A 27307-nucleotide genomic window follows, 5' to 3' on the forward strand; every position below is an offset into this window, starting at 1 on the left:
GTACAGCCTGAGCTCTGGGAGCTACAAGTAAGTTTTCTTTTTAAAATTTATTTTAGAGAGAGACATCGATTTGAGCAGGTGGAAGTTTGGGCATGCTTGTCTCGGACAAACGCCTGACAGATGCCTCGGGGAGGAAGGGGGGGGCTTGGGGCCAGATGCGGTCCGCGTGCGTGCACACCTGAGAGCCGGACCAGCGGAACGAGTGGAGGGGGAGTTGCAAGCAGGAGCTCCATCCATCTTCTCCTTTGAAAACCTCCGGAAGTGCAGCCGAGACACATCTGACCTGGCGAGTCCTCCAGGCGCTGCTCCTTTCCCCCCAGGCGGCAGCGGGCTGACCATCCGGTGCTGTCAGCGGTCTGGCCAGGAGCAAAGGCCCGGCTCAGTGAGAGGATGCACATGGCCTCCCGCCTGCCGCTTCGCGCCCATTCTCAGGTGGGAAGTCGAGGCTGAGAGAGGCTGGAGGCTGACCCCAGGTGACGCAAATGGAAGGGAGAAAGCGGGAGTTTATTTACCCTAACACCTCGGTAGTCCGGTCGCCGCCTGCTCGCTCCATCGCCTCCCCCGAAGGTCGAGGGTCCAGACACGCAAGTTCTGTTTGATAGAAGGTGGGCTTTCCTTCTAACTCCCCCGCAGCTTCCCGGCCCGGGACGGGGACCGCTCCCTTTCTGGGGGGCTGGCTCCCCCGCGGGGCAGCTCTGGCTGCCCGAGGCGCACCCCCTTAGTGGGCTGGGGCGCCCCCTCTGCAAGGCAGCCCCGCCCGGACAGCTGCACCCAGCGCGCCTCCGAGCAGGGGGTCCAGGTCAGCGCAGGGGCCGGGCCCTGGGGCTCCCCTTCCTCCCGACACTGCGCGGCCGGGCGCCTGCGGGGAAAGGGCTTGGAGGCTAAGGCAGCGCCCAAAGGTCGGGATTCGAACCCATGTTCCGGCCTGGAGTCACTCGGGAAGCCCTGGGGCTGGGGCCGCCTCCACGCACTCCTCACGCAGCTGCACAGCTCGGGGCGGGGGCGCGGCGGCAGCCGGAGGACTGGCCCTGCCCCCGGACCTCTCCCCGGCGGCACCGCCCCTCGGGGCGCCCCTGGCCACGCGTGGACATCTAAACTCACTAAAGCTAAGAGGGGAGGCCACCGAGCAAGGGGGGGCTCCTTGGGGGACTTCCCAGGTCCGTCCCGCGCCTTAGCGGGGCCTCGCCGCGGCGCCGCACCCAACATGGCGGCCGCGCGGGGCGAGCCGACGGGCGACCGGAAGTTGCGTGTCCAGGGCGCCGGAAGTGAGCGAGGCCCCGCCCCCCGGCCGGGGGTCTCTGTGGAGCCGCGGACGCGCCGGCTTTGAGCGTCCCAGGTCGCCCCGGCGGCAGGCCCTGCGGCTGCGGCTGCGGCGGGCGCGGCTGCGGCGGGCGCGGCTCGGGCCCCTCGACATGGCCAGCTCCGGAGAGGTACGGCGGCCTCGCCCGTCGGTGTCCCCTCCCGACTGCGGCCCCCTCCCGCCCCTCTTCCGCTCCGGCCCCGGCCCGGCCCCGGCCGGTCCTTTCCGCCCCGACCCTGGCGTCGGTCGGCCTTGGTCCTTCCTGTCGCGACCCTGAACTCGGCCTCGCCCCTTCTCCCCCGTCCCGACCCCGGCCTTGCCCGTCCCGCCCCCTAGGCCTTCGCCCCGATCCACCAAGGCAGCAGCTCTCTCCTCGTGCGGGTTTCCTCGCCCTTCCCGGCCCGGCAGGCCCATCCCCGAGGTCTTCCCGCTCTCCGCCCCGTGTCCAGGCCTCCAAGAGGCCCTCCCTCCCCAACCGCCTCGCACCCCATCCTGTCCCTGAATGGACAGTGTGAGCCTGCTTGTTGTGTGATGTGTGTTGTGTGTGTGTGTGTGTGTGTGGGGGGTGTAGTAAAGGAAAAGCCATTTCATCTGGGGGACTTAGGAGTCACCCCGAATTCCTTCCCCAACGCTCCACAAATCCGAGTCCAGTGGAGAATCCCACCGGCTCCCTGTAAAGTATTGCAAGCTGTCTCCTCTGACCAGTGTCTTCCCTTTCGTTGCCCCCCACCTACCTTTATGGGTACCCCTGTTTGTCTTCTTCCTGCTTAGGGGCGCCCCTGGGGCTGGGGAACTGGAGCGGATGGGCTTGAGTACGTTGTGGGGGAGATGGTTGGGAGTAGCTCACAGCTTCTCCAACTTGGCAGTGCGTTTGGCTCGGGAGGGCCCGGGGCTCCTAGATTGAGGGGGAGGGCTCGGAGGGCAGGAGCATGGCAGCTTCCTGAGGAGAAGCCCGGGGCGCCCGGCTGTGCTAACCGATGCTGGTGCATTGTGTGTGCTTGAGGCGGAGGTTGGATGGGGGTGGGAGGTGCCTCGTGTCTGGTACCTTGGTCTTAGGGGGGTCCTGGCGCAGAGGCCCCCCTGTACCTTGAGGCACATTTTGGGAACCTGGCCGGCGAGGCCTCGTGTTGCATTGTGGGCATGTCTTGGGTTGAGAGGAGTCTCGTTCCACCCTGGATGTGGAGATCAAGGTCCCCCTCTCTCAGATGGTCTAATTTTTTATTTATTTATGGAGATATAGTTCACATACTATAAAATTCACAGTTAAAAATAGGTTTTTACTGATTTTAGAGAGAGAGAGAGACATCATTGATGAGAGAGAAACATCAGTTGGCCGCCTCCACACGCCCCCGCTGGGCATCAAGCCTGCACTGCCAGCCTGTGCCCTGAGTGGGACTTGAGCAGGCGGCCTCTTGGTTCATGGGTCCACGCTCAACCATGAGCCACACCAGCTGGGCAGAACGCACACCTTTAAAGTGTACAATTCAGTGATTTGATTTTATTATTTTAATCCTCACCCGAGCATATTTTTCCATTGATTTTTAGAGAGAGTGGAAGAGCGGGGGAAAGACAGAGAGAAACATCGATGTGAGAGAAACACTTTGGTTGCTGGTTGCCTCCTGCACGCGCCCCGACCAGGGCCTGGACCGGGGGTGGTGGTGATGGGGGGACACCCAGCAACTGAGGTACGTGCCCTTGACCGGAAGCGAACCCAGGACCTTTGGGTCTGCCGACTGCCGCTCTGTCCCCTGAGCCAGGTGGGGAGGGCTGCAGTTCAGTGGTTTTAAAACATATATTCACGAAGTTGCGCAGCCGTCCTCACTGTCTGATCCCAGAGTGGGCTGTCCTGACCTTGAAAGCCACTGCTGGTTCTAGAGCTCGGATGCCCAGGCCCGCCACAGGAGGAGGAGTCCAGTTCTGCTTCACATGGTTCTGAGGCAGGTGGTTCCTTACCTCGCCTGGTTCAGGGCCTCTTTCTCGTGGGTGTTAAACGATGCCTTCCTGCCTCGTGAGGAGGTAAGTGAGCAGGCAGACCATTGGAGTTCATCTGACGGGACTAGGGTCTGGGGGGAGGGTGTCTGGTGAAGCCAGGAGTGGGAGGGGGCATTTGAGCTGAAGTTCTGAGTCCCGGGGAAATGAAATGACCTGCTGCCGTGGGGAGCAGCTACTCCTCCAGGCCGCCCAGCATCAGGGCACCGCACGGGGAAAGTCATCCTGGGGATGTGCTGAGACTGGACGGAGGGCGCCGGACTTAGTTCCTGGCTTTTTTTTTTTAATGTAATTTCTAGGTGGTTTTAAGAAAAGTTTAGAATTAGTAGTGTAACTGGAAATCGTATGATTTGGTGTTTGTGCAGTGTTTTGCCCGATGTCTTGTCACTCTCCGGTGGCATTCTTCCTTCGGTAAATCTGCAGGTGGGTGGTCAGGAGGGGTAACCCGCTCGGTGCCCGAGTCCTGTTTGCCAAGCTTGCCTGCTCAGGACTGTCCCTGTCGAGCCTCTCCCTGGAGACTGGGTCCCCAGAGCTAGTGGGGGCTGGGAAGCTGATTTTTCACAGGTGGTTCCGTCTGGGAAGTTTCTCAGGAAACTCACTGTGGTCCCAAACATTGGACCCAGAGTACAGCAACCAGGATAGCCGTGGGCCTGGGTCTGGTGGCCGCCTCCTGCCCATGTAGCCGTGGGGTTAGGAAGCTGGGAGTGAGGGCAGTCGGGGGGACAGAGCAGTCCTGTCTGACTGCCGCCCTCATGAGGAAAGGGCGCGGGAAGGCCGAGCTGTGGAGCAGGTGGGGTGTGTTCCTTGAACCCCTTCCTGGCCCGGTGGGGCCTTGGCGGGTGTAGGGCTCGTCGGACAGGGTGAGACCCCATGATGCCTGTCATGGGCGGCAGACAGGTTCTTCCTCCGCAGACTTCACAGTTGCCATGGCAGCAGCAGGGCTTTCCAAGCCTCAGTGCTTCCATCCACGAAAACATGTGCAGAAAAGGCAGCTGGAGGAGGGGCTGTAGGGAGACTCGATGGAAAAGGCAGCGGAGAGAATTCTGGGTACTCCTGGGAGTGGGCAGAGAGGCGCCCCTCAGACGTTTTGGAGGCAGGAGGGCCTGTTTGGGCAGGTGTGGGGAGGCATGGATTCCTTCCCCCGTGGGCTCCTGTCAGAGCATCCCACTTCCTTTGGCCTTGATTGGGGACTTCTTGAGGACTGACCTCGGTCGAGCCCCTCGCTCTGGGTTGTGCACATCAAAAGGCATCGGCAGTGGGAGGAGGAAAGCCCTTTCAGGGGGAGAGCCGTGCAGATCACAGAAGTGCAGGGAAGCGTGTGCACAGCTGGCTGGACGTAGCACCACGCTTCTAACCAGATGCACGAGAGGCAGATGAACTGCAGTCCCTGTGATTGATCACTAATCTTTACATGGAACAATATTGCCAGCCTGGTCAGTGCTGTTTCTTGTTTGTGCGGACTTAGTCTCATTCTCCATGGCTGTCCCTCTCGTCTTATTTGCCGTAATGATAGAGCTGCAAAGAGTTACCATCCGCACGGCTCTGTGGATTGTGTGGACTGTATGGATTGTATACATTGACTCGTTTACCCTCACAGCAGCCCTGTGAGGTGAAGACCCACTATTCCCCCAGTTGTTTCTTTTCTTTTTAAATATATTTTTATTGGTTTCAGAGAGGAAGGGAGAGGGAGAGAGAGAAACATCAATGATGAGAGAGAACCATTGATCGGCTGCCTCCTGCACACACTCCACTGGGGATCAAGCCTGCAGCCCAGGCATGTGCCCTGACCAGGAATCGAACTGTGACCTCCTGGTTCATAGGTTGGTGCTCAACCACGGAGCCACGCTGGCCAGGCTGTCGCGGGCTCTTGCTCTGCAGTTAGGTTTCTGGTAAAGGCACCTTCTTTCCCGCGGACAGGGTGGGCTTCTCTCCCTGGCTGGGAGCTGGGCTGAGGGCTGCCCCAGGGGGCGCCATGGGGATTTGGTGCCTCTTATTTGCAGGACCTCTCCAGTGATGGCGACTCGACCCCCGCGGCCACCGCGATGGCGGGCAGTGCCCACCTGCTGGGCTTCTCCGACGAGATCCTGCTGCACATCCTGAGCCACGTCCCCAGCACAGACTTGGTGGTGAACGTGCGGCACACGTGCCGGAAGCTGGCCGAGCTGTGCCTAGACAAGAGCCTCACCCACACGGTGCTGCTGGAGAAGGACTACCAGGTGAGGCGCGGGTGCGAGGTGCTGGCTCTGGGGGCAGGAGGTGGGGAACAGCCAAAACGCCCATCTGAGGAGGGGCACCTGCAGCTCATGACAGGAGGCCGGCGTCAGAGTTCTCACGGGACAGCCTCCAAGATGCTTATGTGACGAAAGCTGGGGCCTCACGGAGCGGAGGGCGAGGTGTCGGGCATTGCTGTGGGAGGCCTCAGCTGAGAGGAAGCTTCACGTTGCAGCTGACTCCCAGGATCGGTGGGAACTTTCCTGTGAAGTCACACATCGGCTCTGAGGGGTGCAGGGAGCACCATGGGCACCCACCAGCGGGGCACCCGCCGTGTGGTTGCGCCTCATGCTCGTCAGCACTTGGTGGTGTCTGTGTTTTCAGTTTTAGCCATTCTAGGGTGGGACGTGATCTTGTGCTTTGCACTTGCACATCAGCTGTGAGCCATTTGTATGTCTTTCCGGAGTGACCGTGCAAGGCTGTTGCCCATTTCTCGTTGTCTCTCTTTCTCTTTGTGAGCTACAAGAGTCTGTATATATTCTGGATACAAATCCTTTGTCTGATACACATATTACGAATATTTTCTCTCATAGTTTGTGGCTTGCCACTTTATTTTCTTAACAGTGACATTTGGAGAGTACGTTTTTAATTTTGGTGAAATCCAATTTGTTGAATTTTTTAATGCGTGCCGGTTATGTTCTGTTGAAGGAATCTTTGTGTAACCGGAGGTCCGAGACTCTCTCCTTTGTTGTCATCATCTTTAAAAAAGAAATGTTTGCCCTGACCGGTGTGGCTCAGTGGATAGAGCGTCGGCCTGCGGAATGAAGGGTCCCAGGTTCGATTCCGGTCAAGGGCATGTACCTTGGTTGCGGGCACATCCCCAGTGGGGGGTGTGCAGGAGGCAGCTGATAGATGTTTCTCTCTTATCGATGTTTCTCTCTGTCCCTCTCCCTTCCTCTCTGTGGAAAATCAATAAAATATATTAAAAAAATATGTTTTTATTGATTTCAGAGAGGAAGGGAGAGGGAGAGAGGGATGGATACATCAATGATGAGCGAGAATCATTGGTCTGTTGCCTCCTGCATGCCCCACAGTGGGGATCCAGCCCACAACCCAGGCATATGCCCTGACCCGGAATCAAACCGTGACCTCCTGGTTTATAGCTCAACACCCAACCACTGAGCCACACCAGCCGGGCCATTGTATATCTTCTTGGGGAAAATGTCTATTCATATTCTCTGCCCATTTTTTACCTGGATTGTTTGTTTTATTTGCTATGGAGTTGTATGAGTTCCTTATATGTTTTAGATATTAACTCTTTTTTTTTTTTAAATATATTTTATTGATTTTTTACAGAGAGGAAGGGAGAGAGATAGAAAGTTAGAAACATCGATGAGAGAGAAACATCGATCAGCTGCCTCCTGCACATCTCCCACTGGGGATATGCCCGCAACCCAGGTACATGCCCCTGACCGGAATCGAACCCGGGACCCTTCAGTCCGCAGGCCGACGCTCCATCCACTGAGCCAAACCGGTTTCGGCATAACTCTTATACCTATGATTTGCAGATATTCTCTCCCTCTCGGTGGGTTGTCTCTCATTCTGTTGCGGGCTTCCTTTGCTGTGCAGGAGCTTTTTGGCTGGATGTAGTCCCGATGGTTTATTTTTGCTTTTGTTGCTTTTGGTGTCAGATTCAAAAAATCATCACCAAGATGATGTCAAGGCACTTACAGCCTATGTTTTCTTCTAGGACTTGTGTGGTTTCAGGTTTTACATTCAAGTCTTTAATCCATTTGGAGTTGTGTTTTGTGTTTGGTGTAAGATGGCCCTGGCTCATGCTCATGCATGTGGCACCCAGTTGTCCCAGCCCTCTCCTGTGTTGTCTGATGGAAGTCTCCTGGTCGTTTTAGCTCTCACGGGTAAGCCTGTGGTCCGTGTTGTGTTCATCTTTCTCTGTGGTGTGAGGTAGGGGTTGAGGCTCACTTTTTGGCATGTGGTTAGCCTAGCCTCATGCATGGCCTTGCAGCCTTTGTTGAAAATCAGTTGATAACCGACCTTAAAGATAAAAACAAACTGAGGCCTTGACTGTAGCTCAAATCACAGGAGACTGGGGAAGGCTCCTCGCTGTTTACTGGGGGGGAGCGGCTCCAGGGCTGCGGCTCTTTGTGCAGAGCAGGTGGGGCCTCCCTGTGGGGCGGGGAAGCTGCACGGACTCCTGCCCCTGCCCAAGAGGGCGCTTCCTGCAGGAGCCGTGCCCCTCAGCGCGTCTGCAGGTTTAACGTGCATGTCCTCCACCTGCAAGGTTCCGCGTGGGATGGTGACCTCAGAGAAGCGGTCAGATGCCTGAGGGTCACGCACCCGGGTGCCCGATGCGGTGTTGTCCCAAGGCCTTGCTGGCAACAGACGCGTGTCCATCTGTCGCTGACTGGCTGCCGGGCCCGTCTGGACATGTTGCGACTCATCCGAGCAGGCGGGCCGGACTTCTAGGGTGTTTATGGTGTGAAAATGCATATGATGGAAGGAAAGCCACAGCAGGGCCAGCTTCCAGGGTGTGGTTCCACTGTGCGAGGACAAGCGCCACATAACAGTGTACTGCCTCACCCGCTTAAACGCACATTCCGTGGGGCTAAGCACATGCATGGTGCTGTGCAGCCTTTCCAAACCTCTCATCGCCCCAAGCGGGACTGGGGAGCCATTGGCAATAACTGCCCCCCTTCCCAGCCTCTGGTGACCCCTGTCCTACTTTCTGTTTGTCATTTTGGCTCTTCACATGTTTCATGTGGGTAGACCCCTAGATATGGGGCCCTTTGTGACTGGCTGCTCTCACTGAGCGTAATGTCCCCCAGGTTCATCATTTTGTGGCAGAACTTCATTCCTTTCTGTGGCTGAATGGTATTCCGTTGTATAGACGGCCCCGTTTTGTTCATCCTTCATCCGGGGATGGGCACGTGGGTGCTTCCCCTTTTGGCCATCGTGGGTCACGCTGCTGTGAACGTGGGTGTGAAAGTACCTGCCCGAGTCGCAGTGTCCAGTCCCGTGGATGTACATCCGGGCGTGGGACTGACTGGGACTTGGGGGTGGCCCATGGGGACTCTGTTAAGCTTTTTGCGGAACCACCAAAGGTTCCCACAGCGTTAAGGGCTGCACCGTGTCCATTCCCCCCAGCTGGGGCTGGACTTGGCTGAAGGTGAGCGTGTGGGGGGAAGGGGCCCCAGCGCTCCCCGGCGGGTCCCTTCTCAGTGGGGGCAGGGCCTCTGCAGGTCCTCCTGTGCCTGACGTTCCGGGGCGAGGCTGCCCTGAGCGGTGAGGTGAGGGAGACGTCTCACCCGGTGCCTTCAGCCTCTCCCGTCCCCGCCCGCCCTGTCCGCAGGCCCGCGAGGACCAGGTGAAGCAGCTCCTGAAGGAGACCGGCCGGGAGATCCAGCAGCTCAGCCTGGCCGGCTGCTACTGGCTGTCGGGCTCCGCCGTCGAGCACGTGGCCCGCTGCCGCAGCCTGGTGAGGGTGAACCTGTCGGGCTGCCACCTCACCTCCCTGCGCCTCTCCAAGATGCTGTCGGCCCTGCAGCACCTGCGCTCCCTGGCCATCGACGTGAGCCCCGGCTTCGACGCCGGCCAGCTGAGCAGCGAGTGCAAGGCCACGCTGAGCCGCGTGCGGGAGCTCAGGCAGACGCTGTTCACGCCCTCGTACGGCGTGGTGCCCTGCTGCACCAGCCTCGAGAAGCTGCTGCTCTACTTCGAGATCCTGGACCGCACGCGCGAGGGCGCCATCCTGTCGGGCCAGCTCTTTGTGGGCCAGAGCAACGTGCCGCACTACCAGAACCTGCGCGTCTTCTACGCCCGCCTGGCGCCCGGCTACATCAACCAGGAGGTGGTGCGGCTCTACCTGGCCGTGCTCAGCGACCGCACCCCCGAGAACCTGCACGCCTTCCTCATCTCCGTGCCGGGCAGCTTCGCCGAGAGCGGGGCCACCAGGAACCTCCTGGACTCCATGGCCCGCAACGTCGTGCTGGACGCCCTGCAGCTGCCCAAGTCCTGGCTCAACGGCTCGGCCCTGCTCCAGCACATGAAGTTCAGCAACCCCTTCTACTTCAGCTTCAGCCGGTGCACGCTGTCGGGCAGCCAGCTGATCCAGCACATCCTCAACGGGGGCAAGGACCTGCGCAGCCTGGCCGGCCTGAACCTCAGCGGCTGCGCCCACTGCCTGTCCCCCGACTCCCTGCTGCGCAGGGCGGAGGACGACATCGACAGCGGCATCCTGGAGACGCTGGTGGCGGCCTGCTGCAACCTGCGCCACCTCAACCTGTCGGCCGCCCACCACCACAGCTCCGAGGGCCCAGGCCGGCACCTGTGCCAGCTGCTGGCCCGGCTGTGCCACCTGCGCTCCCTGTCCCTGCCCGTCTGCTCTGTGGCCGACTCGGCGCCATGGGCCGACCGCAAGCCCGCCCAGCCCGCCATGCACGCTGTGCCCTGCGGCTTCGGCAAGAAGGTGCGCATCGGCGTGCAGGCGTATCCCAGCCCCTTCTCGGGGCAGGCGGGCCCCCAGCCTTCCTCCGTCTTCTGGTCTCTGCTGAAGAGCCTGCCCTTCCTGGAGCGCCTCGAGCTGATTGGGTCCAACTTCTCCTCTGCCATGCCCCGCAACGAGCCCGCCATCCGCAACTCCCTCCCGCCCTGCAGCCGGGCGCAGAGCGTGGGGGACACGGAGGTGGCTGCCATCGGCCAGCTGGCCTTCCTGAGGCACCTGACGCTGGCCCAGCTGCCCAGCATTCTCACGGGCTCCGGGCTGGTCAGCATCGGCCTGCAGTGCCAGCAGCTCCAGTCCCTCTCGCTGGCCAACCTGGGCATGATGGGGAAGGTGGTGTACATGTCCGCCCTGTCCGACATGCTCAAGCACTGCAAGCGGCTGAAGGACCTCAGGTGAGGGGCGCAGCCCTCCGTAGCCGCGGCTGCCCTCTGGAGGTCTGGAGGGTGGCAGGGGGCCTTGAATTGGCAAGCGATAGCGTACCTACTGTGTGCCTGCCCAGATGAACCAGCTGCATGCCTGCCCTCCAGGAGCTGAGTCTTGGGTGGGGGCTTGGGCAGGTACTGTGTGCAGGGACGGGACTCAGGGCGGTGCAGAGGTGCGGGAAAGCTGTGTGCGTGGGGCGCGGCAGGTGTGAGGAGGCGGTGGTGCTCGAGCTCCCACCTCATCCTTGCCTCATCCTCGTCCTTGTCCTCGTCCTCGTACCTGCGGCTGTCTGAGTGCACTGTGGGCGCTGTTGTGTGCGTGCTCAGCCAGCACAGTATGGATTGGTCCCACTGCATCCCACCTGGACTGCAGGGGCGAGGCGGGGGAGGTAGACAGGTGGGTTCAGAAGGGGGGGGCTGCCCACTACTGAGAGGTGATGGTGGTCCCCTCCAGGGCAGAATGGCAGGGCCGATCAATCTCAGCTCCTCCCTCTGCCACCCTGCCTCGGCAGTGATAGGGGATGATGTGGGGATGAAGTCAGCCAGTGCCTGTGAGCCCTCAGCTCTGGCCCTCAGCAGAGTGAGCACTGACTACATGGGGACAACGACACGTGTCAGGGCCCCCTGCTACAGCCTCTGAGAGACCACCTAGCTGATCTGAGACCCCCGCCACCTCCCCAGCCACAGCCCTCGGCAGCGGAGCCGGGGTGGCAGCAGAGCCGCGGTGGTGAAGGTGAGAGGAGGTAGAACCACAGCCTCTGAGAACCCACCTCAGGCTCTTACCATGGCACCACGTGGATCCCACTGGATCGTGCCGTGGACCGAAGGGTGTTCTCGAGAGAGCCCAGCATTGAAGGGGTAAGCGTTGTTACCTGAGACATATTTGAAAACTTGGACAGAATTGATCTTGAAAAATGGTATCATTTCCCAGAAACTACCCAGAATGTGGTGGCAGCAGATACCAGCTCCGCTGTTGCCCTGGCTCTGCTGCTGCCCTGGCTCCACTGCTACCCCAATCCACTGCCACCCCCGCTCCGCTGTCGCCCCCGCTCCGCTGCCACCCTGGTTCCGCTGCCGAGGGCTGTGGGTGGGGAGGAGGTGGTGGGGGGCCTCAGATCAGCTAGGTGGTCTCTCAGAGGATGTAGCAGGGGCACTGACACGTGTGTCGTCCCCATGTAGTCAGTGTTCACTCTGCGGAGGGCTTGCAGGCACTGGCTGACTTCCTCCCCACATCGGCCCATTTCACTGATGAGGCAGCGGCTCGGAGGAGTTGAGATTGACAGTATACCTGGGTCAGTCTAGCTCCAGAGCTTGACCTTGGCCCCTGAGTTACAGAAAATGGAGACAAGTGTATCCTTTGCAGACCTCCTCTCGCCCCTCAGGAGGTTTCCCCTGAGAGGAAAGGAGCCAGACTTGTGCTGGAGCTTCCAGAGCTCAGCAGGCTGTGGCCGCCTACCCTGCCGCTCCCTCCGCGCCAGCAGAGGCAGAGCAGGCACGGGGGCCTGGCGTTTCCTGCCGTGCTGGATCAGCAGGCCCTGGATTTGCAGCTTCGTGCTCGGCCTCAGCACCCGAGAGCCCACGCCTGCGAGGGGCGGCCATTCCTGCTGCCTGCGCACCAGCTGCACTGCTGGGAGCCGCGGTGCGTCCCCAGAGCCGCGGCTCAGAGAGCTGAGTGCAGGTTGACGTAGTGCAGACGGTGAGGCTGGTGTGTTAAGCGCCCAGCTGCGCGCCCTGCAGCCCTGAGCTCCCCCTGGTGCTGGGCCCTGGGGAGGCTCCAGCCACCTTCAGAGCTTGCTGGGAGGCGACGAATGAGACGTTTGAGAACGTGTGGCGGGTGGAGCTGCCGTCCCGTTCCAGGGCCCGACTCGGGGCCTCTGTGCAATTTCTCTGGGGTGGGCCCTCTCCTGCCAGGTTGGAGTGGGGCCACCTGCCTGCCAGGGGCGGAGAAGGGGTTCTGGCACAGCAGTCGGCCCCCTTCCAGGACAGGCCTGGCTTTCCAGCTTCTGAGGGGTGCGGCCTGCCCTCTCGCCAGCCCTCCCAGCAGCCACCAGGAGCCAGCTCCCTCTCTTCCCTTGCTGGCTCATCTCTATTCAGCGCCTCCTCCCACCGGCCCCTCCCTGCGCCTCGGCTGGCCCATCGCTGGCCCTGCGAAGGGAGCCCTGAGTGGTCAGAGGGCGTGTGTAGCTTGAAGCTGCAAATGGATCCAGAATACACTTCGCAGTCGCTCCCCTGTTCGTCCCAGGAGCCTGTGACCAGGAGTGGAAGGTTCCTTCATTGGGGGCCCGGTGAGCATCTGAGTTCTAACGCACTGAGCTCCGAACCAGTGCTCCTGGCCTCTGGGCCTGTTGCTTTTGCCTTTTTTATGTTTTACTTTATTGCCAAGCCATAATCCTTACTCCTTTTCTAACTGTACTACGGTCAAACCATGTGGTCATCATTAGGGAGACTTCGAGAAAAACCAGTGAAAGTAAAGTGATGCGTGCACGTAGTTTATTTTACTTTTTTAATATATATATATTTTTATTGATGTCAGAGAGGAAGGGAAAGGGAGAGAGAGAGAGAAACATCAATGATGAGAGAGAATCACTGATTGGCTGCCTCCTGCACGCCTCCTACTGGGGATCAAGCCCGCAACCCAGGCCTGTGCCCTGACCAGAATCGAACCTGGGACCCGTCAGCCCGCAGGCAGACGCTCTACCCACTGAGCAAAACCAGCTAGGGTGCGTTCATGTAGTTTAAAAAGTCAGAGGACTTGAAGGGAAGAAAATTGTCAGGAGGAGGAGAATCCGCCAGGCGACCAAGCAGAGCCGTGGGAGGGAGGGGCAGGTGAGGGCAGGTGCACCAGAAGCTGGGGAAGAGATGGCGGGCAGTGCTGGTGGGTGGAATTGGTGCTTCTCCTGTGCATACAGGCATGGACCCCGCTTAACAGCCCCACGGGGTGGACATTATTGGCCCTTTAAAAAAATTTATTTTGTTAATTTTCACGCAAAGATTTTTTTTCTTTGATTGATTTTTAAAAAATTTTTATTATTATTTTTAATATATTTTATTGATTTTTTTACAGAGAGGAAGGGAGAGGGATAGAGAGTTGGAAACATTGATGAGAGAGAAACATCAATCAGCTGCCTCCTGCACGCCTCCCACTGGGGATGTGCCCGCAACCAAGGTACATGCCCTTGACTGGAATCGAACCCGGGACCCTTCAGTCCACAGGCCGACGCTCTATCCACCGAGCCAAACTGGTCAGGGGTCTTTGATTGATTTTTAGAGAGAAACATCGATGTGAAAGAAACATCAATTGGTTGCCTCCCATACACACCCCAACTGGGGATCGAACCTGCAACCTAGGTGTGTGCCCTGGCTTGGGATCGAACCCACAACCTTTCAGTCAGGACGATGCTTCAACTGACTGGGCCACCCGGCCAGGGCTATTGACGCATTTTGCAGATGAGGAAAGTGAGGCCGAGGGGGTTAATGAACTTACCCGGTGACACAGCTGCTCTGCGGGCAGGTGGGAGCGTTTCCTGCCTCATGGACCGTTGAGCAGGGAGCAGGGTAACGCAGCACATGTGGTCACCTAGTGGCTTCGGGGCCTGGGATGTGTCCTTGTGGCCGAGGTCTTCCCCAGGAGCAGGGCGTGTGCACGGCGTGAGTTACGTGGCTGGGAGGTCGCGGGGCTCGGGCAGACGGTTTTGTAGGCCGCCTGAGAACCTGACCTCCGCTCATAATGGCCTCTCTGTGCGCCGGCCGCTGAGAGCCACGTCTGATCGCGGTACTGCCTGTTCAGAACAAACCCTGGTTCTTCCTAACCGCGCCAAGTGGCCCCGTTCCCCTGGCTCCCTGCCTGCGGGAGGCTGAGTGAGAGGAGCAGGTGGTGCCGCTATGCAGGCAGGAGGGCAGGAGGCAGGAAGGAGGGAAGGAGGTGTTCCAGCTCGGCACAGGCTGGTCCTACGCTTCCCAGCGGGCGTTCCTGTGGTGGCAGCTCCCAGGATCCCAGGCCGCTGCCACCACTGTCCCCGCCAGTGAGGCCCATGAATTGGAGCCTGTGCCAGCCGGGCCGGGCAGGGAGCTGCCTCCGTGTAGCAGGGCTGCCCCTGTGGGGAGGCGGTGCGGGGCCGGCGTTGTGCTGGGGCCCGGCCGGCTCTGGGTGCAGGCGCTCCTTGGCGGTGAGCTCTACAAGTTGGACAGAGAAGGCACCCTCTTTCCTGGAACTGATTTGAGCCCTGCCGTTAGGAGGAGGGGGAGCGTTACCCTGAGTCACCCTATGCTGCCTGTGACCTGGAATCCGGGCAGAAGTGAGAGAGCCTTTTGGAGCCAGAGCCTGGGGGTGCTGGGGGCCTGAGCTGGCTGGGCAGATGAGGCGGGAGACCTGAGCCCTTTTTTTAAAAAATATGTTTTTTTATTTCAGAGAGGAAGAGAGAGAGAAACATCAGTGATGAGAGAGAATCATTGATTGGCTGCCTCTTGTACACCACCATACTGGGAATCAAGCCCACAACCCAGGCATGTGCCCTTGACCGGAATCGAACCTGGGACCTTCCAGTCCCCAGTCCAACTCTCGATCCACTGAGCCAAACCGGCTAGGGCCCAAGCCCTGTCTGCCACAGAGCCTCAGGGATCTCACCACCTCCAAGAGGGGTTCGAGGCCAGAGCCTTACTGGTTGGGAGGTTGAGCATGGCTGGGAGGGAGAAGGGCCACAGGCCCCCCCAGGCAAGGCCAATCACTGGGGTACTTTGTCCTCTTCCCTCCCTAACACGGACCTCCTCTGTCAGCCCACCCAGGGACGGTCTGGCCATGCCAGCCCCCGCCCCAATAGCTGGAGTGGGTAGGACCTCCCTCCATCCTGCCCTGAGCACCTGTGGCAGGTGCTGCCTTCAGGGCGGGACAGCCTGCAGGTGGCTGGCTCGTTGGGAACACAGTTTACAGTGTGCGTGTCCCCAGCCCGCGCCCTCGCTCTGCTGCTTGGCCTGTTGCCCAGGAGGTGGGAACCGAGGCTTGGGCGGGTAGCGCAGACCTGCATCGCCACCTAGTGACGAGGCGCAGGCTGGCAGGTGACTGCGGCCCGGCAGTCCCGGTTCTGGAAGGTTGGCCCCTTCATGTTCCCACTCTCAGGTCTGCAGAGATGCTTACCTTTGGGGTTTTTCAAAATTTGTGTTTAAAAGAACCAAATAGCGTGTCCAGGCTTTCTCTTGAAAACTCACGGCCGTAGTGAGGACGCTTGCTCGCGCTCTGGGCTCCGTGGGCCCAGGTCACCGCCTTGTCCTTTGTTGTGTGAGTTGGCATCTCCGAGGTGCTGCTCTCCACTCCTGACTCTGAATTCCCGGTTTTTCCAGGATGAGACTCATCCCCGGAGTCCAGGGACAGGCGTGTGCTCTCCCTGCTGTCCGTGCCCGCAGCCCTGCTGGGCCTCCCTCCTGCACACCCCGAGTGTGGGCGGGAGGGGGCGCTGGCTTTACACAGTCGCACCCCCAGGAGGATGGGCGTCCCCCACACCAGTGTCAGCAGTTCCACGTTAATGACAGCGCCGACCCAGCCTCATTTGGCATTCTTGTGCCTGGCGGCTCCCAGACGGCGGCTGGATAGACGTCCTCGCTGCAGGAGCTCCTGTGGGAGGCGCGTCCGGGGGACCGGGTCTGCACTTGTTCTCACAGACCTGACTTAAAACCCCTTCCCTCACCCTGTGGCCAGTGTCCCAGCCTCAGGGCGATGGAGACTGCAGGGCAAGGCCTGGGTTTGGGTTGGGGACTGAGGGGCACCTGTTGACTGCGCCCCCCGCTTTCCTGCGTCCTGGTTGGGTCAGCCTCTCACTGTCGCTCTCCGCATCCACCTGGGGACTTGGCCTGGACTGGGGTGGGGTGGGGATTTCCTGCTCATCCTGAAGCTCCTCTCCTACGGTGAGTGCCCAGCTGCAGGCCGCCTTTCCGGCGTGTCCCGGACGGCACCGGCCCGGCCTCCACTGATGCTGAGAAGCAGGCCTGCGTGTGGCGTGCAGATGGCAGTCTTGCCTGGGCCACTTGGAGCGTCTGCTCCACGGGCAGGGCCGTGGCCCAGAGAGAGACGGCCCCAGGTCTGGCTGTTTTTACAGCGAGCGCTGTGCACGGTGCCTGGCCTTGGTGGGGGTGGCTGGCTGGACTTGCTCGGCTGGCCCCGGCCACTCAGAACATCGAGGGACCAGAAGTGTCACCCCGGCCTGTGCCTGTGTCAGGGTCTGCTGCTTGCTGGGGAGACTGGGTCCCTACTGTGCCTGGGGGGCCTAGACTGGGAGGCCCTGCTCACAGCAGCCTGCGCGGGCCTCCCGCCGACTCACGCCCTCTCCCCCACAGGCTGGAGCAGCCCTACTTCAGCGCCAACACGCAGTTCTTCCAGGCGCTGAGCCAGTGCTCGGCCCTGCAGCGCCTGTGCCTGGTGTCCCGCAGCGGCACCCTGCAGCCTGAGGCCGTGCTGGCCTTCATGGCCCGCTGCCTGCACGTCGTCGTGTGCCACATGTTCACCGGGGAGTCCCTGGCCACCTGCAAGAGCCTGCAGCAGACCCTCCTCCGGAGGTGAGTGGGCGCGGGCGGGGGCTGCGGGTGCAGGAGGCCTGGCGGCAGCGCCATCCCAGCACCCGTCCCGGGGAGTCCTGGTTGCTGTTGCCTCAGGCTTCACTGAGTGAGCGCCCCACAGGCACTTCCAGGAATTAGAACCCCCGGGCAGTGATGGTGGGAACGGGCTGGTTTCCGTCCACAGCAGGCCCTCCTCTCCCTGGGTGAGCTCTCCCTCAGCCCTGGCCAACATGTTCTCACCTCCCAGCTTCCCTCCTGTGTCCCATGGTGCCATCAAACAGGCGGGCGACGCCGTTCAGCCCGTCCCCCTCGGGCTCAGCATTGCCTCGTTTCCCCACTGGTCCTGTCCCAGGATTCCACACACAGCCCCCTCGGCTCAGCGGGCTCAGCGGTCTCGTTGCTTCCGTCCGCCCTGTCTTCCATGACCTTGACACTTGTGAAGGGTGCTGGTGGAACGCCCATCCGTTTGGTTTGTCTGATGTCTGTTGGCCAGAAAAGCACAGTGGCGATGCTGCGTCCTCCTCTCTAGCAGCTCAGGGACACGGTGTCCTCGTGCCTGTCCTGCTAGGTTGGCCTTGGTCGCCTGGTGAAGGCGGGGCTGCGGGTGTCCCTGCTGTGAAGCCCTGCTGCTCCCTTTCTCATTAAGAACCGTCCTGTGCGGAGACACGGGGCGTCTCCGATGCCCGGCTCTGAGCCGCCGCCAGCTCTCGCGCCCGCAGGTCTGACACAGGCGACACTTGGCGTCGGCCCAGTGGTGGGCTGCTTCCTTCGTCCCTTCTGCGTTTGGCCGGGAGAGCTCTGCTGTGAGAAAGGCCCTGCTCCCGTTTCTTACTCGGTCACTGCAGACGTTCAGGCGTTTTCCTCTGGTGTCTCCCCGCCCCAGCCCCGGAATCGGCCATCTTGGCAGGAAACCTGGTCCTGTGTGGGGAGAGGCATGTAGAGCCGAGATGGGGCCTTAGGTGTGCTCATTGCCCCTCTCCGGGGCGGAGTAGGAGGTTGATCGGGGTGCCACACGCCTGTGTTTATTCCGTATCACCCTGGTGCGTGTACATTGAAAACGAGCTCCTACGACAGCTCCGCTTCCAGCCCAGCGTCACAGCCCCTCCTAGTCTGCCCCTCCCCTGTGACTCCTCCAGCGCCAGCAGCCTGGCCCCGTCCAGTGTCTGTGATTTATCCGGTCCGCGGACACGAGAGGCAGTTTTGGGATCGCTAACCCACTGCATCGTGAGAGACAAACCCGAGGGGAATACTGTGCCGCTCTCCGTCTTAGCCTCACGGTGTCCGGTCAGAACGCTGCTTTCCCGGGGTTGTGCCTCACCTCCGCCTCCTCCCTCGTGGTCCCGCCACTCACCTGCGTGCGTCGGGCCTGCTTCCCCAGGAGCACTCCGCCTTCCAGTCCCCCACGTCCTGTTGGGTTTATTTCTGTGTGTGTGTTCTTGGTGTGCGCAGTCTCCTGTGTTTCTGAGTCAGCTCTGAAAGGGGTGCTTGGTAAAAAAAATAAGAATAAAATTAAAAGGGGCGCTTGGAGAAGTCTTCCTCCAGAGCCGCAGCCTCCTTGATCCTCCTGTACGTGCTGTGCGCAGAGGAGCACGCAGCCCTTTCTCCGACCTGCTTCTCCGTGCGCTTTGCTTTCCCACTTCATAGTGTATCTCGGGCACCGCTCCTAGGCCATACCGCGCGCTCTTCCTCTTACAGCTCTGCCTTCTTTTTAAAACACTCTTTTGTTTGACTTCAGAGAGGAAGAGAGAGAGTTTCAGTGATGTTTCACTGATGAGAGAGAACCGTGGATCAGCTGCCTCCTGCACACCACATACCCCACTGGGATGGAGCCCGCAGTCCGGACATGTGCCCTGTCTGGAAGTCGAACTGTGACCTCCTGGTTCATTGGTCAATGCTTAACCCCTGAGCCACGTCGGCCGAGCCTTTTTTTTTTTTTTTTTTTTTTTACTGTGGTAAAATGTATGTAAGAAAATGTAGCATTTGAACTGTTTTAAGAGCCCAGCTCAGTGGTAATCAGCACATTCCCACTGCTGTGCGTCCATCGCAGAGTCTTCTCATCTTCCCACGCTGAGGCTCTCCCATCAAACGCCACCACCCCTCCCACCCCCCGCCCAGCCCCAGAGCCTCTGTCCCGCTTCTGCTTCTGTGAGTTGGTGCAGAGAACTTGGAACTCTGAATTTCTCGTGTCACTTCTTTTTGTTTAGAGGTAGTAGCAGTGGTTACTGGGATGGTTGTGGGCAAGGGCAGCAGATTTAAAAACAACTGTCCTGCCCTGGCTGGTTTGGCTCAGGGGACAGAGTGTCGGCCTGGGGACTGAAGGGTCCCAGGTTCGATTCCGGTCAACGGCACATGCCCGTGTTGCCAGCTCAATCCCAGTAGGGGGGTGTGCAGGAGGCAGCCGATCAGTGATTCTCTCTCATCATTGACGTTTCCATCTCCCCCCCACTCTGAAATCAATCTATAATAATAAAAGTGTAATATGCAAATCGACAGAAAAGCAGAAAAACCAGCTTCAGCCAGGACTGCGAGGGCTACTCTCCCATGAGTTCCGTGCATCGGCCTCTAGTAAAAATATATTTAAACAACAACAGCAACAAAACAACTGTCCTCCTGGGGCTGCGTCTCCCCCAGGCCTCTGTGAGGCCCTTACCTGCTGCACCTGCACCAGGGCCCCGTTCCCCTGGGAGGCGGCCCCCCCCGGAGCTGCGCCGGGCTTCAGTGAGCACCCAGAATCGGGAGGCCGAGTGCGCTTCCTGGAGAGGAGCTGCGGGAGCAGAGCTTGTCTCCGCTCCTGAGGAAATGCCCCCGCGCCCCCGGGGGAGGGCTGAGGGTGGGTACCCTCATTTCCGTGTCAACGTGGCACTTCCTCCTCCAGCTCTTTGTCCCCGCTGGTGGGGAGGGACTGGGAGGAGGCCCAGCTGCTCTCAGAATCCCAGGGAGCCTCAGCCGGGGCCTGGCCGGCGGGCGGCTACACTAGGCCTGTTTTCCTGGCGGTTTGCTGCTAAATTGCCCAGGAGAAACCCGGCGAAGGTCCCCCCTCCCTGGCTGTAAGCTGGGTGTTGATGATAATTCTGAAAGTGTAGACTGTGCGTCAAGCTATTTTTAAGGGAAGGCTCCCACGGTTCCACCAAGCGGAGGGCCCGTGGCCTGCGGACAGCAATGGGCTCTCATGCGGTTTTCATCGTCTGATTTTTTTTTTTTAAAGTCTTTTTTTTTTTTTTTAAATTTTTTTTTTATTGATTTTTTACAGAGAGGAAGGGAGAGAGATAGAGAGTTAGAAACATCGATGAGAGAGAAACATCGATCAGCTGCCTCCTGCACATCCCCCACTGGGGAAGTGCGCGCAACCCAGGTACATGCCCTTGACCGGAATCGAACCTGGGACCTTTCAGTCCGCAGGCAGACGCTCTATCCACCGAGCCAAACCGGTTTCGGCTCGTCTGATTTTTTGATTTAACGCTACGTCATGGGTTTTTTGTGTCAATCAGTAAAGCTCCAGTTGACCTTTCTAAATGCCATTTGGCATCCATCCTGCGGGGGACCTGCAGGCCCACCTGCACTTTCAGGCCTGGGCCCCTGCCCCCTGCCCTGAGGCCTTGGCTGCAGCGCAGGGAGGTGCCCGCTGCTGTCCTGCGAGTGCCAGCAGGTGGCGCCCTGGCTCACGGGAACCAGAGTTTCAGGCCTGCCTGCTCCCTGCCTGCCGGCCACCAAGCAGAGCGAGAGCAGGAAAAGCTAGAGGCTGGAAGGCACGGAGGGTGCCGCCCCCCTAGGCAGCAACCCGCTGCATTCTGGGAGTTCAAGGCTGGCTGTGGGATCCTTTTTTTTTTTTTAAATCCCCACCTGAGAATATTTTTCATTGATTTTTATTTTTATTTTTAAAATATATTTTATTGATTTCTTACAGAGAGGAAGGGAGAGGGATAGAGAGTTAGAAACATCGATCAGCTGCCTCCTGCACACTCCCCACCGGGTATGTGCCTACAACCAAGGTACTACATGTCCTTGACCGGAATCAAACCTGGGACCCTTGAGTCTGCAGGCCGATGCTCTATCCATTGAGCCAAACCGGTCAGGGCTTCCATTGATTTTTAGAGCAAGTGGAAGGTGGGGAGGAGGAGGTGAGAGGGAGGAAAGGAGAGAGAGGGAGGGAGAGAAACATTGATGTGAGAGAGACACCAATTGGTTGCCGCCAACACCCTTACCTGGGCTGGGAATCGAGCCTGCAACTGAGATACATGCCCTTGACTGGGACCCACACTTGTGACCCTTTGGTCTGTGGGCCAACGTTCGAATCACTGAGCCAAGCCAGCTGGGACAGGCTGTGGGATTCTTGGCCACCGTCCACCTCAGAGCTTCTCGAGCTTCGTTGTTACAGCGAATGCCTTGCCGAACATTTCCTATTGCCTTGGCTTTTCCATAAGACCTTTATTTGGGGGAAAGCGGCTGTCAACTTTACTTTCGCTTCTCTCAGGCTCTCCTGAGGGACGGCCTTTCTGCCGGTCAACCATGACCCCTGGGTGACCTCCCTGGGTCTCCCCTTGCCCCTCCTCTGTCCCGTCTTGCTGCCTCGCCCCCTGTGGGAGCAGGCGGCCGAGCTCCGGGTGTTGGTTTCAGAATCAGAGGGCAGACCCTGTGCCTCTTCGTGCTGGGTCTGTAGGCTTTGCTTCTGGTCCCTAAGTGACAGCCCTGGGGGCACAGCCCAGAGCAGCCGAGGGTGAGGCTGGGCCTGGGGGCGCGCCAGGAGGCCTGGGGGGGTCACTGTCAGCTCCCAGGTGATTCCAGGCCAGAGGCCGTTAGAGATGCGATTAGCCCCATCGGGGATCAGCTCCCGAGTCCCCAGCAGTGACCAGCCCAGCTTCTAATGAGTTTTTTATCTCATGGAATCTGTTTACTTAAACCTCAGACGACATTTGAGTCACACAAAAGCACAATTGAACACGTACGTGAGTTACACAGCAGAGTCCACAGAGCACATGGCCCGCACCCGCCCGGCCTGGCCAGAGCCGCGCCCCCCTCCCAGGGAGCCCCAGCCCCGCACTGGGAAGGGAGCGACTTCTTCCTCTGCGTTTGCGTCTTCCTCGCTGTCTTGTCACTGACTAGGCCTCACTCTGCAAAGCCCGCCCCTGAGTGGGACAGGAGGAGGCCTGGGCGTTCGCTGGGTCTGGCCCAGCCCAGGCTCATCCAGGTGCCAACTGAAGGGATAGCCTTCGGAGGGAAGTGTCTTCCATCCGGGGGTGGCACCTCCACCCAGTGCCCTTCTGCACAGTCCCGAGTGCCTCTGGCCACCTGGGCAGCTGCAGCCCAGAGCCGCCGGCCTGGAGGAGGGGCTGCAGCCACTGCCTTCCTGGCTTTTGCTGAGAAATCCATCCCATCCCCTTCAGCACACTGACAGCCCCTCACAGCCCGGGTGTGTGTGTGTGTGTGTGTGTGTGTGTGCACAGGGGCCTTAGCTCCAGGTCCCACTTCGGAGCATATTCCCTTTCAAGTGTGGCCAGGGGTGCGGCGGCTGCAGGCAAGGACGTGCCGCGGGTTCACGGCCACACAGCGCTGCCTCATGCAGAACAGCGTGCGCAGGGCTGGGAGGCACTTCCTCAGCGTCTTTATTGCCCAAACATCAAGTTTTATGAGTCTTTCCGGGCATCGACTTTACACGGTCGTTAACCCAGTGCTGGGGCCTGCGGGGGCTGGGACGGGTTCCTCCTTCTGTGGAGCAGGCACCGGTGGGGGCCTTGCTTGTTGGGCAAATGCCCAGGTTCCCTTTGTGTGTCTCGTCCCGCCTCTTGCCGCCTGAGACCTGAGGTTCTGGGTGTCTTTTCTCACTCCTGGGGGTCCACGGCGTCCCCCCTTCTCCTTGAGCTCCAAGGGGCACTTGGTTTTGTCTCTGGGCAGTTGCACGTGGCTGATCCCAGTCTGAGGGGGGCCGGGGGGCACTCTGCTTGGACCGGCTGAGGGCCTGTGACCTGGGCGTCACTTTCCCAAGCCTGCTTCTCACTGCGCGGGCCACGCGGAGGGCCACACGGAGTGTCTGCTGGCATTTAGCACAGTGCCCGGCCTGCCAAGGCCCCTCGGACACGGCACGCTCGACTCTGTCCCCTGCAGGGAGGGGACCCGGGGTGCAGTGCAGGGAGGGATGTGACAGCTGCTGGCCCCCAGCGGCTGCCTTGTTTCCTGTCCTGGAAGATTTGCTGCCTCACCTGCCTTCGGAGTTTGTACCCCTCCAGGGTGGGGTTTTGGCCCTTGTCCCTCTCCAGCCCCTGCAGGTGCGTCACTCCCCCGAGTGGGACACCCGCCTCCCTCTGCCCAGGAAAGCAGGGGCTGTCCCACAGGCTGGCCTCTGGGCCTCCATTCCTCTGCCTGACCCAGGGGGCGCCGCACGCAGCGTGACCACCTCCCGCGAGGCCAGGCTCCCCCTGCCCGCCCTGCCCCTCGGGCCTCTCCTCCAGCCCCCGCGGGAAGGGCTGAGGCCCATCTCTGCATCACCCGGGAGTGGGAGAGTCAGGTGGATGCACGGAGCCCACGGCCCGCGGCGGCTGCCTCCCGAGGGCCTCGCGGCCCTGCTCACACCTTGCTTCTGGTTCAGTTTCCAGGCCGAGCGGCCCGCGCTGAACGTCGTCATCTTCCCCCTGCTGCACGAGGGCCTGACTGACGTCATCCGGGACGTCCCCATGGTGCACCTGGACGAGATCACCTTGTTTAAGAGCCGAGTGGCCGAGGAGCCGCCCAACCTGTGGTGGTGAAGGGACAGCCAGTCTCCCGCCGCGGCCTGTGGTTTCCGTGGCCGAGGATGCGGGATTCCTCAGTGGCCGTGTGGCCTCCGCCTCTGCCTGGGCCGCCACGGTGCTCGCCGCCTGTCCGCAGACCCGGGACCCCGGGGCGGGCACAGGAAGGCAGCCTCCGCCACCCGCACCCGCCGCCCGGGCTCCCGTGCCTGGGAGGACTCAGTGGATGGGGCTGTGACTGAGCACAGGCGGGAAGAGCCCGCGGCCAGCGACTCGGGCCTGGCCGGGCGTTTTCACCTGAGACACGAATGCGGCGCCCTGATTTCTTGGGGCTCTGACCAGGTCCCCAGCGCTGCCCCTCACTTCAACCCCCAAGAGTGTCCCTCTGCGTGCAGGTTCCTGGTCACCTGCCGACGTGGAGGGGCGCCTGGGGCCCAGAGCTGGGTGGCCACGCCCACCCCAGCGAGCCCGCCCTTAGGCCTGGGAGCTGGGCAGCAAGGAGCCCGCAGGTTGGGGGCTGCAGGGGTGGGCGCTCCTGCCCAGTAAGACACGTTTCACCCGCCAGTGTCCAGTGCGCTTCCAGTCAGATGACGTCACCCAGGGCAGGGCCCCTGGGGCCAGGGTGCTGGGCGGGTTGTCAGGCGGCAGTTCCCGCAGGAGCCTGTGGTTCTGGGGAAGCAGGTGGCTGTGGCTTCATTAGAAAACGAGGGTGTTGAGGCCAGAGGATGATCGCATGACCCCACTGCGGCCAGCTGTTCTCGGCACTGACAAGCTCCACGCTGCTGGTCCACACACGCGCCCGGCCTGCCCGTGTGTGGGCTCCCACCTTCTCCACCGTGAGACCTTCCAACTGGGCATTGCTGGGCGGGGCGGCTCCCCGAGCTGGGCTCGACTCACCCCACCTCCCTCTCCCTCTGGGCTCGGGATGCAGGGTCCACAAGGCCCTGCCCACATTCCACTGCCCATCCTGGCCCTCAGCTCGGTTGTTTTCCCACCCTGTTTCCATGGTGATAGTCACCCCCATTCTGTGTTGTGCATCCTGCAGTTTACCTGCTGCTAAAGGACCGGGGACCTGGCCCCTTGGTATCTTCCCAGGCCCTTTCCTGGGGTCGCAAAGGGCAAACAGCTCAGCAGCCCCACCCGCCAGACGAGGGCCCCAGGGGCCGTGCAGTGGTGGAGGCTGCAGGAGGCCCGTGGGCCCAGCCCAGGGCGCACAGGCCTCCCCCAGGATCTTCCTCGGTCCCAGCAGCTCTGGCGGCTCTGTCTGCCCTCAGCAGGCCCCCCACCAGGCCTACAGCCTCACCTTCGGGTCCTGACCCAGCCCGGGAGCAACACCGGACCCTGTCTCTTCCTGTCTGCCTCATCTACTGCAGTAGATGAAGATCTGGGGGACACCCTCTCCCCAATTTCTGGGATTCCTTTTAGGTGGCCCTAGAGGCCACCCTGCGGGATGGTCAGGAAGAATGGGCACAGCCCAGGAGGAAGGCAGGTGACCTGGCCGTCTGGGACCTGCAGGCCAGGCCGCCTTTCATCCAGAGCCTGGACTCGGGTCCCGAGCTGTGGCTGTGTGCCTGCCCCTCGCTCTCGCCTGGGTGGTGGTCTCATGAGCAGGCACTTTTTTTACCCAGTGATGTTTAGGCTGACAGATGCTGGAGGGGCCGCTCGCGGAGGGTGGGGCAGCGGGAGGCCTGTGCTCTGTGTCCCCTGCACCAGCCTCACTTGGAGCAAGACTGCGCCACCCCTGCCCCGAGGCGGGACTCGCCAGATGCTGAGAAGGCGCTTATTCTCGCTAAGTGCTGTTTTGGCACCGCTGTTAATTGCAATTTATATTCTGCAGCATTTGACGAGGGAAAGGAACCCACCCTAATGGCCCCCGATCCGCAGGGCTGGGCTGTTAAGCAGCGGACCATATGCTGCCTGGTCAGCATTGGCGTGTGTGCGTGCATGTCTGCATACACCTGTACTGTAGTCCACAGTGACGTGTGCATGGTGTGTGCGTGCATATGTGTCCCCAGCTCTGTGTATGATCAAGTGTCTGCGTGTGTGCACACTCGTGTGCAGGGTATGTGTGTGAGTGAGAGCCCGATGGGGTGGGAGGAGAGGGATGGAGGAAGGCGGGTCTGGCATTTATGCCTTTGTTAAAGGGAGACCCACCCCAAGGCCACCTCCTGCCACAGGCCTGCAGGTGCTCCCGAGGCAGCTGGAGCCTTAGGGACACAGAGACCTGCCCCTCCCTGTTCTGGGCTTTCTCCTCTTCACCTGTCAGTGTCTGTCCCAGCCCCAGGAGGCCAACTGTGGACACCCCCTTTCATACAGCGGGGTTCTCTCCCCGCCTCTCAGCTGCCCTCCCGAAGGCAGGAGGGGCAGGCCCAGGGCCTCTGCTCCAGGCCTCGGAGGGTCAGTGGGCGCCCTGGCTGGGGAGGCGCAGCTCGGCGGCTGGACGCCAGGGCCACACCCCCTTAATCACGAGGGGACAGAGAGGGACCTGGGCTGAAAGGGGAGGAGTGGGCCACGGGGCCTGAACCAGTGCATTGGCCCTGATCGTCCCGCGCCCTGGAGTCCAGGCCCGGAGGCCCTGCTCTGATGGCCCCCTGGGGGCCTCATGGTGCTGGGGCAGCGGAGCCTCCCGCTGCCCTTTGCCTCACTATTGGCTCCTTTAGGATTTGAGACTTGCTGAGACCTTGTAAGGAAATAAGTTACTGGGTGAGGGAGCCTGGCCGTTGGCAGGGTTTCAGCCTAAAAAGTGAGGTGAGGGAGCCGTGGGTGGGACGTGAGCACCCACAGTTCTCATGGCCTCGCCCGAGTCCTACAGGAAAGGGACAGGACTGTGAGGGAGGGCCCGGGCCCCTCTGATGGTCACCAGTCCCATTTGCATTGGGGATGCAGGATTCTAACTAGACATGTGGGGTCCACTGGGCGCGATGAACAAATAACCCACAGACATTTAAAAACAAAACAACTGTGGGTCTGACACAGGCCACAGTGTCATCGAAACGATCCACTTTCCAAGGCTCTTTCTAAAGCTCTCAAGTGTGGGGCTTGGTGACAGTCACAGGGCAGCGCCCCTGTGGCGCTCCCCCTCCAGCCCCGTGGACCTGGGGACACGGTGGCCACGGGCTGCTCGCCTTCCACACTTGGTCACAGAGCTGAGGCCAGGGCCTGGCTAGTGGGTCGGAGGGAGGGGTGCTGCTGTGCTGACCCTGCCACGTCCTTAATGGGGAGCCGAGGCCCCTGCTGTGCTCCCCTGCGGGCGGGCGCGTCCGCACAGGTGGGTGCGCACGCAACACGTGACGCCCTGCAGGCCTCAGGCATTGCCAGCCCCGGCACCAGCCGTGCCTCCGACCACTGCCCATCAGAGTGTGACTCTGACCAGAAACAGTTGAGCCCAGCGAGCTCCTAAGGGGCTGGGTTAGCCGCGGGGGTCCCACGGTTTGTGTGTGACCAGGTGCTAAATGACTATGTGTCACCTGCCTTTCGATGCCAGACCGTGTCCTCTGGTGATGCCGCTCCTGAGTTTGTGTTTAAACTACATTTTGGTCCTTTTGTGTACATTTGTGGCATGTGGCGTCTCAAATAAAGTGGACTTGATTTCAAGAACCAA

The 27307-nt window shown here is 60.5% G+C and overlaps 1 protein-coding gene and 1 long non-coding RNA gene across 5 annotated transcripts; one reads left to right on the forward strand and one right to left on the reverse strand.

The window, feature by feature from the left end:
- Positions 1-28: 28 nt before the first annotated feature.
- Positions 29-1241, reverse strand: LOC132236032 (uncharacterized). The gene is made up of 2 exons (XR_009453149.1): positions 1102-1241; positions 29-463 (listed from the first exon to the last, which is right to left on the reverse strand). It is a non-coding gene; the product is annotated as an uncharacterized LOC132236032 (long non-coding RNA).
- Positions 1242-1262: 21 nt separating this feature from the next.
- FBXL18 (F-box and leucine rich repeat protein 18) lies at positions 1263-27307 on the forward strand. 4 transcript variants are annotated; one of them, XM_059699370.1, is made up of 5 exons: positions 1263-1430; positions 5290-5505; positions 8871-10414; positions 16769-16987; positions 23568-27307. In XM_059699370.1, the coding sequence occupies exons 1-5, from the start codon at positions 1413-1415 to the stop codon at positions 23722-23724; spliced, it is 2154 nt and encodes a 717-aa protein (XP_059555353.1). In that variant the 5' UTR covers positions 1263-1412; the 3' UTR covers positions 23725-27307. The 4 variants fall into 4 exon arrangements, with proteins under 4 accessions (XP_059555353.1, XP_059555355.1, XP_059555352.1 ...); XM_059699369.1 differs by lacking the exon at positions 1263-1430 and adding an exon at positions 2323-3316; XM_059699371.1 differs by lacking the exon at positions 1263-1430 and adding an exon at positions 3533-4722.

This window comes from Myotis daubentonii, chromosome 5 (assembly GCF_963259705.1).
Source record: "Myotis daubentonii chromosome 5, mMyoDau2.1, whole genome shotgun sequence".
Classification (NCBI taxonomy): Eukaryota; Metazoa; Chordata; class Mammalia; order Chiroptera; family Vespertilionidae; genus Myotis; species Myotis daubentonii.

Coding starts and splice junctions, on each gene's coding strand:
- FBXL18 (XM_059699369.1), top strand. CDS start 3,227: ATGGTTCTGAGGCAGGTGGTTCCTTACCTCGCCTGGTTCAGGGCCTCT. Junction 3,317..5,289: donor CCTTCCTGCCTCGTGAGGAG/GTAAGTGAGCAG, acceptor TCTTATTTGCAG/GACCTCTCCAGTGATGGCGA. Junction 10,415..16,768: donor AAGCGGCTGAAGGACCTCAG/GTGAGGGGCGCA, acceptor TCTCCCCCACAG/GCTGGAGCAGCCCTACTTCA.